Source organism: Sardina pilchardus, chromosome 21 (genome assembly GCF_963854185.1).
Source record: "Sardina pilchardus chromosome 21, fSarPil1.1, whole genome shotgun sequence".
NCBI classification, from domain to species: domain Eukaryota; kingdom Metazoa; phylum Chordata; class Actinopteri; order Clupeiformes; family Clupeidae; genus Sardina; species Sardina pilchardus.
The window spans coordinates 4,141,125-4,158,157 of NC_085014.1; the positions used below are offsets into that span (position 1 = coordinate 4,141,125).

General features: G+C 39.1%; 1 protein-coding gene across 1 annotated transcript in view; it reads right to left on the bottom strand.

The window, feature by feature from the left end:
• Positions 1-17,033, bottom strand: part of LOC134069460 (protein NLRC5-like) — a 108,130-nt gene that overhangs the window by 47,787 nt on the left and 43,310 nt on the right. Inside the window, exons 11-16 of the mRNA XM_062525423.1 lie at positions 11,442-11,624; positions 10,978-11,148; positions 9,777-9,959; positions 9,308-9,478; positions 8,240-8,422; positions 4,347-4,517 (exon numbers count right to left, since the gene is read on the bottom strand). Of these exons, the coding sequence (XP_062381407.1) occupies positions 4,347-4,517; positions 8,240-8,422; positions 9,308-9,478; positions 9,777-9,959; positions 10,978-11,148; positions 11,442-11,624 (1,062 nt within the window). The remainder of the gene's footprint in view (positions 1-4,346; positions 4,518-8,239; positions 8,423-9,307; positions 9,479-9,776; positions 9,960-10,977; positions 11,149-11,441; positions 11,625-17,033) is intronic.

Below are 17,033 nucleotides of genomic sequence, written 5' to 3' on the forward strand. Positions count from 1 at the left end.
AATATATGCAAATTATTGCATATTTAGGTAAAACTGGTCTCATTTGCATATCTAAACATCACATTTCAGAAAATTTGCAATACAAAAAATCTTTGCCATAATGTGAGTAAACAACTGTGAAAGTTTCAATTTGATATCTATAGTTTAAAATTTTACCCATTTCACTAGTAAATCCCAATGGCAAAATGCATTGGAAATTGCTACCTTTGACCTTGAAAAAAGTATGTTCCACTAAATATAAATGGGTAGATTTTTTATATGTTAATTAGATATACCTAGGGATCACAAAAATCTTGGAATGATTACTATTGCAATTAGTCATGGGTCGAACACTAGATTGACTGGCCTATTGGGCAGCCAATGGGCTAGGGCCGGCCCTGTAGCAGGCGAGAAGCTAATGGTCTAATCCGATTCAATGATCTATGCTAGGCTGAAGCTAAAAGTTGTATCGCCAGACTCACAGAATGGCTGGATGAACGGGAACAAGGTAAATATCGATTGTTTTGCTCGAGGGGAGGTGGAAAATGAGCGTATTTCCAAAAATGGCGGAATATCCCTTTAAGATCAATTTCCAAAAGATGATTTTATTTTCCTCTTTTTAGGCAACTTTAGCATATGTTCAAATACTTATAGAGGGCACTGTATATATTTCATGACCATTAAAGTGATTTAATATTGAAGGTTTCATATGTATTTATTTATATTTTAAAGCTAATACTTGTCTCAGGTGATTTTCATATTAAATGTTTAGAGATATATTGTGTATATTAACACAATAAACTTACATTTCTTTGAATTCTGGACTATTGTAATTTTCTTTTTAACAGTTATGCAAGGCAAGTTTACTTATATAGCACATTTCATACACAGAGGCAGTTCAATGTGTTTAACAAAGATGAATGAATAAACTTTAAAAGAAATAAAATACAAACATGGAGGGGAAAAACAATAATAATGCTGAGTATGGGCCTAGAGAGGGCAATGTGGGCTGCCCATGCGTGGCCATTACAGGGCCCACGCTTTTGAGCGTGGGCCTAGAGAGGGCTTAGGGCTAGATGAGGGCAGCCCATAGGGGCCTGTGCGGGCCTAGTTAGGGCTATTAGGGCTAAGTGAGGGCTGCCCCTGCGGGGCCAGCACTGCGGGCCCAGCGCTTTGCCGATGAGCAAGCCCTCAGGGGCCCACCGTGGGCAGCCCGCTAGGGGCCCCAGCGGCAGCCCACAGTGAGCCTACAAGGGGCCCGCGCGGGCTTGCTTGCTGGGAAGTTATACAGCAGCTAAGCCATTAAGTTTAGAACAAGTTTGCCACTGCACCCTATCAAAATGACATTGTTGGCGACTTGAACCAAGACAGAAAGGTGCTTTGGAGGAACATGGCAATGACATTTGTGAGTATTTCAACAAAATATGTTAAAATTACTTGCACTGGCTAATAGTGTTACGTATTATGTAGCTATCTTCACTTTAGTTGCCTATGTGTGCTGGCATTGTGTATTTCGATGTAATAAACTGCTTTAGCCTACTACACGACCACAAGCGGCGACGAAGAGAGGGTCTAGGCGTCTGCAAGCGTCAACGCGCCGCAATAATGGACACGTACCGTAAGTATACTCAGAGAATGTCTAATAAGGGGAGAACTGCCACTGTCGTTATACTTCCGGTTTTGAAATGGTTGCAGTTCCACGCTGGTTCCATTAGAGGCGCTCACATTTGGAGTGCAGAATGCATGGAGGTCTATGGAGCAATACCCCTCAAAATCCACTTTTCTCAAAATATGAATTTTTGTCAATTAATTTGAATGTTGTTTTCGAAAGGGGATGCAAAGAAATTACGTATTGCGTGGTGTTTGATTTTTTAGAGTCACTTGTTTGCTTTAAAACGTCTTAAAATGTAAATGACGTCATACACTCAAGCTTCATTAGCAGAATGCTAGCGTGGTATGGGCAACAACAACTCAACCTGTAAGAAATCGGAAGGACATAAGTACTCGTTCATTCAACTTTTGACATATAACCTATGTTGAACTTGCAAAAACTACAATCAGATCTGAGATCTCTCAACGACAATTGAGTGAAAGAGCCAAATTTAGCCGTCTAGCTCCATAGGCTCCCATTCATTCTGCACTCAGGCGACCGCCCCCAGTGGAATTTTGGTGGAACTGCAACCAAAAGTCGTTACAATGGGACTTAATAGCGAGTGGCAAGGCTCTCCGTAGACGGGCTCTGGTATACTCGACGCACCCGACCTGTCGCGCGACAATGTGACGTCAAAATGACGTAATTTCCTGTGTCGCAAGCCACCTTTCAGCCGCGCGCCGACGTGTCGCGCACCGAACATTTTATATCAGCCGCGCGCGCCAACCTCGCACGACAACTAGGAAGAGATTGAAGCCAAGCTCACGGAGCCAGTGTCCTTCTACAGTCATCAACCACATAAACCACATTCAGGCATTATCATATAGCCTATCCAACATCTTAAATAAGCCCATTCATTTTTAAAACGACTGTAGTCATGAAGTTATAATAGTACGTTTGAGAAGTGGGAAGTTAACTTGGCTAGGCTGCAGCGAGAGTTGCCTGGATGACTGATTTGTTTACAGTCGTGAACTACGTTGGATAAGTTAACGAAGTTACCAGTGAGAGTTGCAACATGAGGAATTAGGGGGAAATTACTAGGACCGAGGCACAGAAGCATTCCAGCAAAAGGTAACGAAGAGATTTATTTTCAACCAAAGGATATCTGCTAGACCTAAAAAAAAAAAAATCTCTTTCCATTTAGGGAGATTACACAAACTCATCTCATAAACAAGATGGTAGGCTAATCCTTCAGTTGTGCAAGCTAAGTCTGAAATATCAGCAAAGAAGCTAGTTGCTACTGCCATTAACGTCAATGGATACGTGCCTCTGTTCAGTAGAATACTGCATATTGTGTCGCGACTACCACGCGCAAGTATACATGGTTACAACGTTCCCCGTGACGTCAACATGTCGCACGACAAGTCGGGTGCGTGGACTGTACCGGGGCCTGTAGACCCCAGGGGAGGGTCTTGGGGAGCAGGGAAGTTCCCCTTTTAATCAATTAATTCGCTTGTTCTGTACTCTGTGTTTTGTGAATGAAAGCCGGGTTACTCTTGTGCAATAGTTTAATTTATTAGTGACGGGGGCGGGGGGAACCTTTTAGTGTGATCACTTGACGTGTTTTGCTATTAATTGAATGGAGATATTTTCCTCTTTGTGGTGTCTATGAATTGTGTGGAGTGGACTACTGTGTATAGGCTATTTATTATTGCTGTTTTGCACAGAGCGTGATTGGGGATCTCAGACCCCGTCAGTCTGATTGGCTATAGCATCCAGAGCTGCCTGGCTATATGTATTAAATAAAGATATGTGAATTGTTCGTGGTGGTGTGGCGTCTGCTTCTTCTCTGAGTGGTCTACCTGTGGGAGAGGACAAAGGGGGTCGCTAGAGGGGGACCTTTTCCCTACCCAGGAGGTTTATTACACTACATACTGCTTAGATATGGCTTATCTCATACCACATGATTTAACATTTTTAAATGTGAAATCTTGCCTGGCACATTTTATGCATGCTGTCATTCTCTTGATGAAGGTTTGCTTCAAAATGATACAATGGATTGAGGGTAATGATACTATGAATTGTGTTCTTATTCCTTTAATGCATGGCATTTTAGCATGCCCTCGGCAATGAGTTTACCCTTTTTGTCAAGATTCAAAGTATTTGTCATCAACACTAATTACAATAGCGAACCAAGGGACACCCAGCAGCAACAGGGACAAGGAAAAACGCCCTTGTCCAGGAAGAAACCTTGGACAGATCCACGGCTCAAGGGGCCAACCCAACTGCCTGGGGTCGTGCTAGTAGAGGGAGCCTGTAAGGGGGTGTGTGAGTGTGTGGGGTGTGTGTGTGTGTGTGTGTGTGTGTGTGTGTGTGTGTGTGTGTGTGAGAGAGAGTGTGGGCAGGGGAATCCTAAGGGCAGGCATGTGTGATGTCTTGGGTGGAGTGGTGGTGGGACAGTTAAAAAGGGGTGTGTGTGTGTGTGGGGGGGGGGGGTGTTGTATGTATGTGGCTAAGATGCTGATAAGGGGCAGTGTGTGTGATCATGCAAATCAGAAATAATAATGAAGTGAATTAGCTACTCAATAATATTATATTACATCAAAGCATTAAAGGACCTGGTAGAAACATTAAAACAATAAAACCAAATTAGAACATTTCTCCTGGAAAGGTTTTAGACAAAGATCATGAAATATAGAATATTAGTCTTCTTGAGAAACCCAAGTTATTCCTCATCATTAAGAAGCAAATGAATGGGTTATATGGTGACACTCACTTCAGCTTCTGCAGCTTGCAGTGTGACTCTTCCAGAAGAGCAGAAAGCTGCTTTACTCGCGAGTCTCCTAGTTTCTTTCCACTCAGATCCAGCTCTGTCTGGAGTAAGGGGTTTATTCCTACTGAAGTCAGATATGCACAGACTTCCTCTGCATCTTTACTCTTCAACAACCTGTAAAGAGAGAGGGAAAATGCTCATCACCACTTCATATGTTGCATTCACTATAACATGAGTATGTGAGTGAGTCTTTTGTTGGTTAAATTTGTCGTCTAAAGGCCTATTCGGACGGGATTAGTTTTATGGGGGGACGTAGAGTAATGCAGGTTTATCATATGACCTCTGTAATATAAATGTCCAATTCGGACGGGACTAGACATCTCTGTCATTTTACCTGACATGGGAGGAGAGTAACTACGTTTACGTTCTGCTGTCACATCTTCGTCGCCGTGCACGTGATACTTTGCGTCAGGTACGTGCGGCATTTTCAGATTTGAAAGACTACACAAGTTGGTTAAACTAGCAAACGTTAGCTTTATGTTATGCCATAAGTAGTTTGAAATGGCTAACAATATCAAGCTATTAGGCAAACTAGCTAACGTCCTATTAGGAGCTGCACAGCATGTTATATTTTCATTCAGACTATGGTGGAATTGTTTTCAAATCAGGATGTGACGAAATATTACAGACATCTTTACAGAGGGTCGCGTTCGCACGGGATTAATATTACCTAAGGTAATTTCTCCGGACCGTTTTACGGAAGGTAAAAGTGTCTGTAAATGTCACCGACATACTCCGTTATGTTTACTGGCATGGCGCGTCCGGACGGGACTACATTACCTGGTAATTATTACTTTACCTGATGTCACCCCATAAAACTAATCCCGTCCGAATAGGCCTTAACCCTCTATGGGATTTCGTCATTTATAAATGACACTAAAGGCCTATTCGGACGGGATTAGTTTTATGGGGGGACGTAGAGTAATGCAGGTTTATCATATGACCTCTGTAATATAAATGTCCAATTCGGACGGGACTAGACATCTCTGTCATTTTACCTGACATGGGAGGAGTAACTACGTTTACGTTCTGCCGTCACATCTTCGTCGCCGTGCACGTGATACTATAGGCCTATTCGGACGGGATTAGTTTTATGGGGGGACGTACAGTAATGCAGGTTTATCATATGACCTCTGTAATATAAATGTCCAATTCGGACGGGACTAGACATCTCTGTCATTTTACTTGACATGGGAGGAGTAACTACGTTTACGTTCTGCCGTCACATCTTCGTCGCTGTGCACGTGATACTTTGCGTCAGGTACGTGCGGCATTTTCAGATTTGAAAGACTACAAATTGGTTAAACTAGCAAACGTTAGCTTTATGTTATGCCATAAGTAGTTTGAAATGGCTAACAATATCAAGCTAATAGGCAAACTAGCTAACGTCCTATTAGGAGCTACACAGCATGTCATGTTTTCATTCAGACTATGGTGGAATTGTTTTCCAATCAGGATGTGACGAAATATTACAGACATCTTTACAGAGGGTCGCGTTCGCACGGGATTAATATTACCTAAGGTAATTTCTCCGGACCGTTTTACGGAAGGTAAAAGTGTCTGTAAATGTCACCGACATACTCCGTTATGTTTACTGACATGGCGCGTCCGGACGGGACTACATTACCTGGTAATTATTACTTTACCTGATGTCACCCCATAAAACTAATCCCGTCCGAATAGGCCTTTTGCGTCAGGTACGTGCGGCATTTTCAGATTTGAAAGACTACACAAGTTGGTTAAACTATTAAACGTTAGCTTTATGTTATGCCATAAGTAGTTTGAAATGGCTAACAATATCAAGCTATTAGGCAAACTAGCTAACGTCCTATTAGGAGCTGCACAACATGTTATGTTTTCATTCAGACTATGGTGGAATTGTTTTCAAATCAGGATTTGACGAAATATTACAGACATCTTTACAGAGGGTCGCGTTCGCACGGGATTAATATTACCTAAGGTAATTTCTCCGGACCGTTTTACGGAAGGTAAAAGTGTCTGTAAATGTCACCGACATACTCCGTTATGTTTACTGACATGGCGCGTCCGGACGGGACTACATTACCTGGTAATTATTACTTAACCTGATGTCACCCCATAAAACTAATCCCGTCCGAATAGGCCTTAAAGAAAACTGCTTGACAGAATAATATAAATCCTTAACCAATCAAATAATCCCAAAAATACTTTGCATGACTTCTCCTTCAACCAATGAAATTAAAGATTATTCAATATTATTGCATAATTTGTTGCTACAAGGAAGTAAAGGAGACAATACCACACGTTGAGTCACACCCATGAGTGGCATGATGGCAAGTCTACTTTTAAACTATAAAACATTAAAAAATCACCTTGCAAAAAATACAACTAGTTAGGCTAAACTGTTTTTTAACTATTTTAATCATTTCACATGAATATATCTAAAAATCTTTCTTGAAAACCTTTAACAAGTTCATGTCATGTATAACTGACAAAGTCCTATTAAGGGATAGACATTTCCATAATGACTCGGTCTAGTTTTCTATTGTTGTGATGCAGCATCAGACTATTTACAGAAGTTTATTAGGGTGTTTTCAAGATTTATGTCAAGTTGAAAAGAACAGCTATGCCAATTCCTGTGGGCAGTAAGGACAGTGAAATAAACAATGAGGACAATGTAGTTGTAAGAGTGGAACACAGCATCAGGTATGACCAAAAGTGAGAACGATGGTAGTGAGGATGGGTAGGATGAGAGTGCAAAGTAAGGCAGTGAGGAGAATTTTCAACCAGGGATAGGCTTTTGGTTGTCGCTGATCAGGGATCAGGGATCAGGGATCCATGGCCATTACCTAGTCCCTATCTGGAAGATGGTCTATCCACCGTATAAAGGGAAGGTTGCATTTGCCAGCCTATTACTTAGGCAGGTGTTCTCCTGCGTGTCTCTTATACACATTGTACTGTACACAATACTTTACTCTGTGCAGAATGATGTAAATGTATTCCTCTGAACTGTATAGAGAATGGAATGGAGCCTTTCATTGGCATCAAAAAGGGAAGAGGGAGTCACTCCCATATGTATAGATCAGGACGGATAGTACTGCCCACTGGCCTTAGTGCACTGAAAACCAAGGCTGATGCAAAAATGACAACTTCCCTGACCAAATATGAGTGAAGTGCAGTAAGTGTGATGTTCACCTGGCTGGGCTTCACCACAAAATAAACGTCTGGTTGAGTTTCACCAGCGATATGAAAAGCAACAAGGGACCCATCTAACACACAGTGAAGAGACGTTTTATGACTTGAATCAACATGGTATATACTCAAAATTCATTGTGCACAGACAATTTTTTTTGCATTTTTGTTTAGTCAGAAAGATCCTGAAATTAAATTGATCAAGTGATTTCCAATTAAATATGTCCATGAATAATTAATCCATTTATCGTTAATGAATTGGTTTTTACATTGACAAATCGTGAAAAATTATATACCTAAATGGGACATAGTCATTTATAAATGACGGTACCCCAAAATAAAGGTCAAAGGTCAATTTCTGAAAGTGAGCTCGGGAAATGTATTTTAGGCCTAAATAGACTTAAAATCAAAGGTGTTTGAATTTTTTTCATTGATATTCTTAATAAGTCCCATAGAGGGTTAAGTGTCAGTTCAGTTTACGATAAGGATAATCACAGATTCACTAAATTAGTAAGCAGCTTCACTCCTGAGTGTCCAGGGTTGTTACCGGAGTTTCTCCACTTTATAAGATTTGTACTGTAAGGGGTATAATTGAGACTCTGGAGTGAAGCTGCTCACTGAATTAAATAATGACCCAGCCTATAGTCTTTTCAGGACTTTCTCACCTCAGAGTCTGAAGTATACAGCTTGGATCATTAACTAAACTGTAGAGGTCAGTGATCAGCTCCACTGCAGAGTCTCCAGGGTCATTTCCTCTCAGGTCCAGCTCTACCAGGTGTGAGGGGTTTGATTTCAGAGCTGAAGCCAGAGCTGCATATCCTTCTCCTGTTACGCCACAGTCTGAAAGTCTGTCATCAAGATTAGAAAAAAAAATGCTTCAGATATTTACTTCATATGTAATGAGTCTAGAATATATGAACGTTTCACATTTTGCAAATCAAACAAATCAAACTTTTCAACCATATTCTATCTTTTTTAAATCCACCTGTGTACGTGTTTATACTGCTTGTATCACATACAGCCGGGCTTATATTAAACACAATTATTTAACATTTTTAAATGTAAAATCTTGCCTAGCATCATTTTGTGTATGCTGTCATTCCCTTGCTGAGGATTTGCTTCAAAATGTAATGGATTGATGGTAAGGTTACTATGAATTGTATTCTTATCACTTAAGTGCATGGTATTTTAGCACACCCTCAGCAACGAGTTTAAGCTAGAGTTTTTTTTTTTTTTTTTTTTAAGACTCAATGTAACGGTCATCAACACAAATGGCAATAAACGTGTAATTCATATAATAAATACCCCACTTCTGTAATGTATGCCTTGTCATCATCTGGGATGACAATGAATTCATATTTTGCATATTGTGCTGTCAGTTCACCCAGTTATAATACTACAATGCTACTGTATAATGTACTGTAATATCATGTTATTATTTTATTCCTTTGATCACCCTCTTCTACTTTCTAGAAAGTCTGTTTGTATTATAATAAGCTATAATGCTCATGCGAAATATAAATAATAATGAAGTAACTTTCCTACTCAACATAAATGCAATATTACATCAAAACATTAAAGGACATAGAGAAACATAATTTAAAAAAAAAAAAAAAAATTAGAAAACATGTCCAGATAAATAACATAAAATATAGAATATGAGTCTTCTTGAGAAACCCAAGTTGTTCCTCATCATTGAGAAGCAGATGAATGGAGAAAATGGTGACACTCACTTCAGTTTCTGCAGCCTGCAGTGTGAATCTTCCAGAAGAGCAGAAAGCTGCTTTACTGTTGTGTCTCCTAGTTTCTTCCCACTCAGATCCAGCTCTGTCTGCAGTAAGGGGTTTATTCCTACTGAAGTCAGATATGCAAAGACTTCCTCTGCATCTTTACTCTTCAACAACCTGTAAAGAGAGATGGAAAATGCTCATCACCATTTTATATTTTGCATTCACAGACATGAGTACGCGAGTGAATTTTCTGTTGGTTAAATTTTGTCAGTTGAGTTTACAATGCGGAACATCGTAAATGAAGTAGATTAGTGAGCAGCTTCACTCCTGAGTGTCCAGGGTCGTTAGCTGAGTTTCTCCAGCTTGTCTAGATCATTATTTAATTCAGTGAGCAGCTTCACTCCAGAGTCTCAAGGCATCATACCTCTTACTTACAGCACAAATCGTATGGTCTTTTCAGGCGTTTTCTCACCTCAGAGTCTTAAGTTTACATTCTGAATCATTAAGTAAATGATAGAGATCAGTGAGCAGCTCCACTGCAGAGACTCCAGGGTTGTTTCCTTTGAGGTCCAGCTCCACCAGGTGTGAGGGGTTTGATTTCAGAGCTGAAGCCAGAGCAGCATATCCATCACCTGTTATATTACAGTCTGAAAGTCTGTCATCAAGATAAAAAAAAACATGCTTATATTTACATTATATGTAATGAATTAAGAATATGTACAAGTTTCACATTTCTAAATAAATTACAGAAGAAAATATATATTCTTTAAAAATGAACTTTTTAAAGAATATATTATATCTTTTAAGATCCACCTGTGTATAGGCTACATACTGCTTAGATCACATATGGCTTATCTCCTACAGTACCACATGATTTACAATGTTTAAATGTGAAATCTTGCCTGGCACATTTTATGCATGCTGTCATTCTCTTGCTGAGGGTTTGCTTTAAAATGATACAATGGATTGAGGATAATGATACTATGAATTGTGTTCTTATCCCTTTAATGCACAGTATTTTAGCATGCCCTCGGCAATGAGTTTACCCTTTTTGTCAAGATTCAATGTATTTGTCACCGTCATCAACACTAATTACAATAGCGAACCAAGGGACACCCAGCAGCAACAGGGACAAGGAAAAACGCCCTTGTCCAGGAAGAAACCTTGGACAGATCCACGGCTCAAGGGGCCAACCCAACTGCCTGGGGTCGTGCTAGTAGAGGGAGCCTGTAAGGGGGTGTGTGAGTGTGTGGGGTGTGTGTGTGTGTGTGTGTGTGTGTGTGTGTGTGAGAGAGAGTGTGGGCAGGGGAATCCTAAGGGCAGGCATGTGTGATGTCTTGGGTGGAGTGGTGGTGGGACAGTTAAAACGGGGTGTGTGTGTGTGGGGGGGGGGGTGTTGTATGTATGTGACTAAGATGCAGATAAGGGGCATTGTGTGATCATGCAAATCAGAAATAATAATGAAGTGAATTAGCTACTCAATAATATTATATTACATCAAAGCATTAAAGGACCTGGTAGAAACATTAAAAAAAATAAAACCAAATTAGAACATTTCTCTTGGAAAGGTTTTAGACAAAGATCATGAAATATAGAATATTAGTCTTCCTGAGAAACCCAAGTTATTCCTCATCATTAAGAAGCAAATGAATGGGTTATATGGTGACACTCACTTCAGCTTCTGCAGCCTGCAGTGTGACTCTTCCAGAAGAGCAGAAAGCTGCTTTACTCTTAAGTCTCCTAGTTTCTCCCCACTCAGATCCAGCTCTGTCTGGAGTAGGGGGTTTATTCCTACTGAAGTCAGATATGTAAGGACTTCATCTGCATCTTTACTCTTCAACAACCTGTAAGGAGAGAGGAAAAATGCTCATCACCATTTTACATGTTTCATTCACTAACATGAGCTTTTGTTGGTTAAATTATGTTGTTTAAGTGTCAGTTCAGTTTATGATCATCATACATTTAGTAGATTAGTGAGCAGCTTCACTCCTGAATGTCCAGGGTTGTTATTGGAGTTTCTCCAGTTTATAGGATGGGTCATTATTGAATTCAGTGAGCAGCTTCACACCAGAGTATCAAAGCATTATACCACTTACTTACAGAACAAATCTTATGGTCTTTTCAGACATTTTCTCACCTCAGAGTCTGAAGTTTACATTCTGAATCATTAAGTAAATTATAGAGATCAGTGAGCAGCTCCACTGCAGAGTCTCCAGGGTCATTTCCTCTCAGGTCCAGCTCTACCAGGTGTGTGGGGTTTGATTTCAGAGTTGAGGCCAGCACAGCATATCCATCACCTGTTATGCTACAGTCTAAAAGTCTAGAAAAAAAGAGAAAACACATTTTGTCTAATTTACCTTTAGTCCATTCACACATTGCCCATTTTAAAGCTGAATGATTAAATTATTAAATGATTATTGGGTAACGCTTTAGAATAACATGTGCTTATTAGCTATTAACAGTGCATAATAAGCAGTTAACAATTAGTTACTAACAGTTAGTTAACTGTTGTTATCCTTTAATAACATTAACTAACTATTAACATACAGCTTGTAAGTGTTAAAGGGATAATCCGGAGTGAAATGCACTTTAGATCAATTTTTCGGACTATTGGGGGTACATACGTTGAGTTGACACCAAAATCATGTCATTCGGATGTATTTTGAGAAAGTTCTAGCTCACCGTTTTTAGCCAAAACTCGTTAGCCTGGAAGTGACCGGGGCGTGTCCTTTCGCCGCTACAAAACGCTATTTTTCTACCTCTTCTACTGTTCCAAACAACACTACACTTACGTGGTAGTGAGTAGAGGTACCCTAAAGCCAAACCGAAGTATCCCCACGTCTTTATGTGGTCGGATAGAGAGTCCAGAATGAATTTAATCAAGTCCGTACCTTTCCGGAAATGTTAGTAAAGTGTTGTTACAACGTTGCTAGCTGCAGCAGCGGCATTTCCGGAAAGGTACTGACTCGATTAAATTCATTCTGGACTCTCTATCCGACCACATAAAGACGTGGGGATACTTCGGTTTGGCTTTAGGGACCCTCTACTCACTACCACGTAAGTGTAGTGTTGTTTGGAACAGTAGAAGAGGTATAAAAATAGCGTTTTGTAGCGGCGAAAGGACACGCCCCGGTCACTTCCAGGCTAACGAGTTTTGGCTAAAAACGGTGAGCTCGAACTTTCTCAAAATACATCCGAATAACATGATTTTGGTGTCAACTCAACGTATGTACCCCCAATAGTCCGAAAAATTGATCTAAAGTGCATTTCACTCCGGATTATCCCTTTAAGGCTAATAAGCAGCATTTAAAGGTGCTTACAAGCATATTTGTTAACAGTTAACGTGCAGCTTGTAAGTGTTAACAAGCAGCTTGTTAATGGTGAAAAATGCATTTTCTTACCTACTTGTAGTAAATTCTGTAGCCCCCCAATCTAAAGTGAGAACTATGTAACTAACAAGCTACTTCTTACCTGCTTGTAGTAGATTCTGCAGCCCCCAGATCTAAAGTGTGAACTATGTAACTAACAGTTAACAAGCCTAACATTCTATCTTTAAATCCATTAAACTGTGAGAAATGCACATTTAAAATGGTTGCAATTGGTGGGATGCAAACCTGGGCCGCCTGCGTCGTATTGTATGCTGTATCTCACTGAGCTGAGGTCACGCAAATATAACAGGTGAAATTGTTTTACTTGTTTCTAATTCCTGGCAATGTTTTTTTTTTATCATACCAATTACTCTTTTTACAAATATGTTTCTGATGGTGTTTCAGTTCAGTTAATGCATAAAAAAGTCATTTTTTCTGCAATCTACGTGTAAAGCAAAGATCATAGAGCGCTACACTCCGCTCTAGAATCTTTGGCGTAAATATTTGGTTACCTAGCAACCGAGGCTTAAACTAGTTAGCTTAAAACAATAATGAGTCGTATTAGCATTAGGTCAAATAGAGGCGAGGCAGGATGTCTTTCCTTATTTATAATCTCCGACACCTCTCCACTTTTTCTTAAATGATAGCTCTTAGTGTGTGTTTTATATTTGTAAAAAGAGTAATTGGTATGACAAAAAAACATCAAGGGGAATTAGAAACAAGTAAAACAATTTCACATGCAAAGTTAGTGTGAAAGTAGCTCAGTGAGCTATAACGCGCAATGCGGCGTCCTGGGTTCGCATCCTACCAATTTTGAAGGTGCATTTCTCACAGCTTAATCGATTTAAAGATAGAATTATAGGCTTGTTAACTGTTAGTTACATAGTTCACGCTTTAGATTGGGGGGCTGCAGAATTTACTACGAGCAGGTAAGAAGTGGCTTGTTAACTGTTAGTTACATAGTTCTCGCTTTAGATTGGGGGGCTGCAGAATTTACTACAAGTAGGTAAGCAATTTCGGTAGCACTTCCTTTTACCAGGTAACAACATGGTCATATTAAGTAATTATGTGGTAACTAATATAGGTAAAAAGAGGGTAACTACAGAGTAAATATAAAACAATTACATAGAAATGTCTTAACTATTACAAATAAACTATTCTAAATTAATATTTAATTACTTCTGAGAATGTACAGGCTACTAGAGAATAATTATGACACAAGTACTACAAAAAAAGAAAGAAATTATGGCCATGTTCCCTAGTAATATCATTCAATATTTCAGCCATTCAGTTACCTACCATGTAATTATGTGGTAACTATAGCCTACTGGTAAAAATGAGGGTAACTACAGAGTAAATATAAAACCATTACATAGAAATGGCTTAACTATTAAAAAGAAACTATTCTGAATTAAGGGTCAATTACTTCTGTAAAATAAAGGTAACTACAGGATAATTATTACACAATTACCACATAAAGAAAGAAAAATCATGGCCATGTTACCTAGTAGTACCATTCAATATTTCAACCATTCAATTACTTACCATGTAATTGTGCTACTTTGGCTGGTAATAACTTTACTTAAAACTGTATTTACTGGGAAAGAACAAAGTTGTTTCTAAGAAACTACATTATTTATTTCCCTTTTATTTTGCTGTCATCATCAGCACATAGGCCTATACTCATTTATCATGCATGGGTTTATTCATTACTTACCTTATAACAACAACTCCATCAGGGTCCATCTTCTGTATTACTGGGTCATTGTACATACTGATTAAAATGTACTTGGTAAAATACATGGCTGTTTCCATTGTATTGATGTCCGCACCCAATTGTCACCATGCATTTTCCGCCATGCATTTTCTGCAATATTACCTGATTAAACTGAACTAATTTCCAGGTAAATAAGATGAAACTGGACTGGAAAAGAAAGCCTGAATTTTTACCATGTTACTAACAACCACTTACCAAGTAATTATACGAAGACATTTCTTTTTAACAACCTAGGGTACCATGTATATATTCTGCAATATTACCAGGTTAAACTGAACTATTTTCTGAGTAAATAAGATGAAACTGGACTGGAAGATAAAGTATGAATTGTTTCCATGTTATTAACAGCTTCTTTCTAACTAATTACACAAAGATTGATTTTAAAATTCCAACCAGTCTAGTTGTCATCATGTATTTTCTGCAATGTTACCAGGTTACTCACAACTATTTTCTAAGTAAATAAGATGAAACTGGACTGGAAAAGAAAGTCTGGTTTATTCCTTGCCTGGAAAACCAGCGCCAACTGCTGGACAGCAAAATGTTTTGCCTGCATTTGGGTCTGGCCTCGGACCACTGTACATTTTGAAAACACTGCCCTGAATCTGGCAGATGGCAACTAAACCAATCACAACGCAGAGATGTGTTTTGAATCAACCCGGGCGGGGCAGAGGGCTCTGGGGCGGGGTTTTGAGGGAGCGTTGGCCTATAGGCACAGACACGGTTTGAAAGACAACAGGTTGTGCTCATCAACAATGTTCCATTGTATCCATTCATCGGAGCCAGACTAAATTAGACATCCAATCCATTTAGGCTGGTTTATCAGGCTAGTTTATTCCCACATCGTTAACAACTTCTTTCCAAGTAATTACACAATGATCCATTTATTTTTCATTCCATCCATTCAAGTTATGACAACGCATTTTCTTAAGTGTTACCAGGTTATTCACAACTATTTTCTAAGTAAATAAGATGAAACTGGACTGGAAAAGAAAGTCTGGATTATTCCCACGTTGTTAACAGCTTCTTTCTAAGTAATTACACAATGATCCATTTTTTTTCATTCCATCCATTCCAAGTTATGACCATGCATTTTCTTCAGTGTTACCAGGTTATTCACAACCATTTTCTAAGTAAATAAAATGAAACTGCACTGGAAAAGAAAGTCTGGATTATTCCCACGTTGGTAACAACTTCTTTCCAAGTAATTACACAATGATCCATTTTTTTTTTCATTCCATTCATTCAAGTTATGACCATGGATTGTCTTCAGTGTTACCAGGTTATTCACAACTATTTTCTAAGTAAATAAGATGAAACTGGACTAAGAAAGCATGAATAAATTCACAATTTTCTCTTATTTAGCCTACACATGCATTACACTCAATCTTCAATAGTTTTAGGCTAACTTTCAGTTTCAGGTATTGAATGTAATACAACCAACATCCACACAGTAAATAAACCATACATAAACAATGGTTTTCTTTTGCATTAAAATAAAATACCAAACCCTATACTATAGCCGATAGTTATTAAGTAAATAAATAAAAAATGAGTAGGCTATACCCAACCAGTTGTCAGAGTTTGTGTTGCAGGCCTGTAACGTTGCTAGTGTGCATTGAAGCCTAAAACCAAAACGGCTCTTTCATGCCACTCCAGGCAACAAAGAAAGCTCAGTGTGCAGGCTAGTTGTAGCCTAATGGATGGACAGACGTCTTCAGTGAGGTTCGGAGGACGAGTGCAAGTGGCCGTGCAGGCTATCTCACGCAAAGTCATTGACAAGCCGCATCGTGTTAACAGCTAGGTGTTGCTGACTAGCTGAAGGCTTTATACTCGCAGGAAAACTCTCAGAGTTCTCAAAGTTTTCACTTCCAACACAACTTCACAGTAGGCTATTGTTTAAGTGAGTCTTTAACCCACTAAACACATAGGCATGTGTTAGGCTGCAGTTAACTTCTCCCTCTTAACAGTCGTTCTCCCTTCTTCTCCCCATGCTTTTCCCATGGCTTCTCCACTGGTTTCTTTCTCGCACTTTTATTTCCTGATCACCCTTGACCTTTAGCTCAATTCTCATTGGCCCAAATAATACAAATGTAACATAAACTACACATTTCGATTCTTTTCACTTTTAGAATCAAAACATAATATCTTGACAACATTTCAGTAACTATGAAATTATAAACAAAATATAGCCTATCTGAACAGGTTGACTTTTGTATAGGCACGCAAGTCATGTTTATTGAATTTCATGGGTAGGCTATGCATTGGTTTAGATTCAAATATTTTGTTTATAATTTCATAGTTACTGAAATGTTCTCAAGATTGTATTTGTTGATTCTAAAAGTGAAAAGAATGGAAATGTGTAGTTTATGTTACATTTGTATTTTTTGAGCTAATGAGAATTGAGCTAGAGGTCAAGAGTTACCAGGAAATAAAAGTGAGAGAAAAACGACACCAGGGAGAAGCTTGGGGAGAAGGGATAACGACTGTTTAGAGGGAGAAGTTTACCGCAACCTAACACATGTATAGCCTTTGTGTTTGGTAGTTAAAAGACTCAAAAACATTATGCTAGATGGTGAAGTTGTGT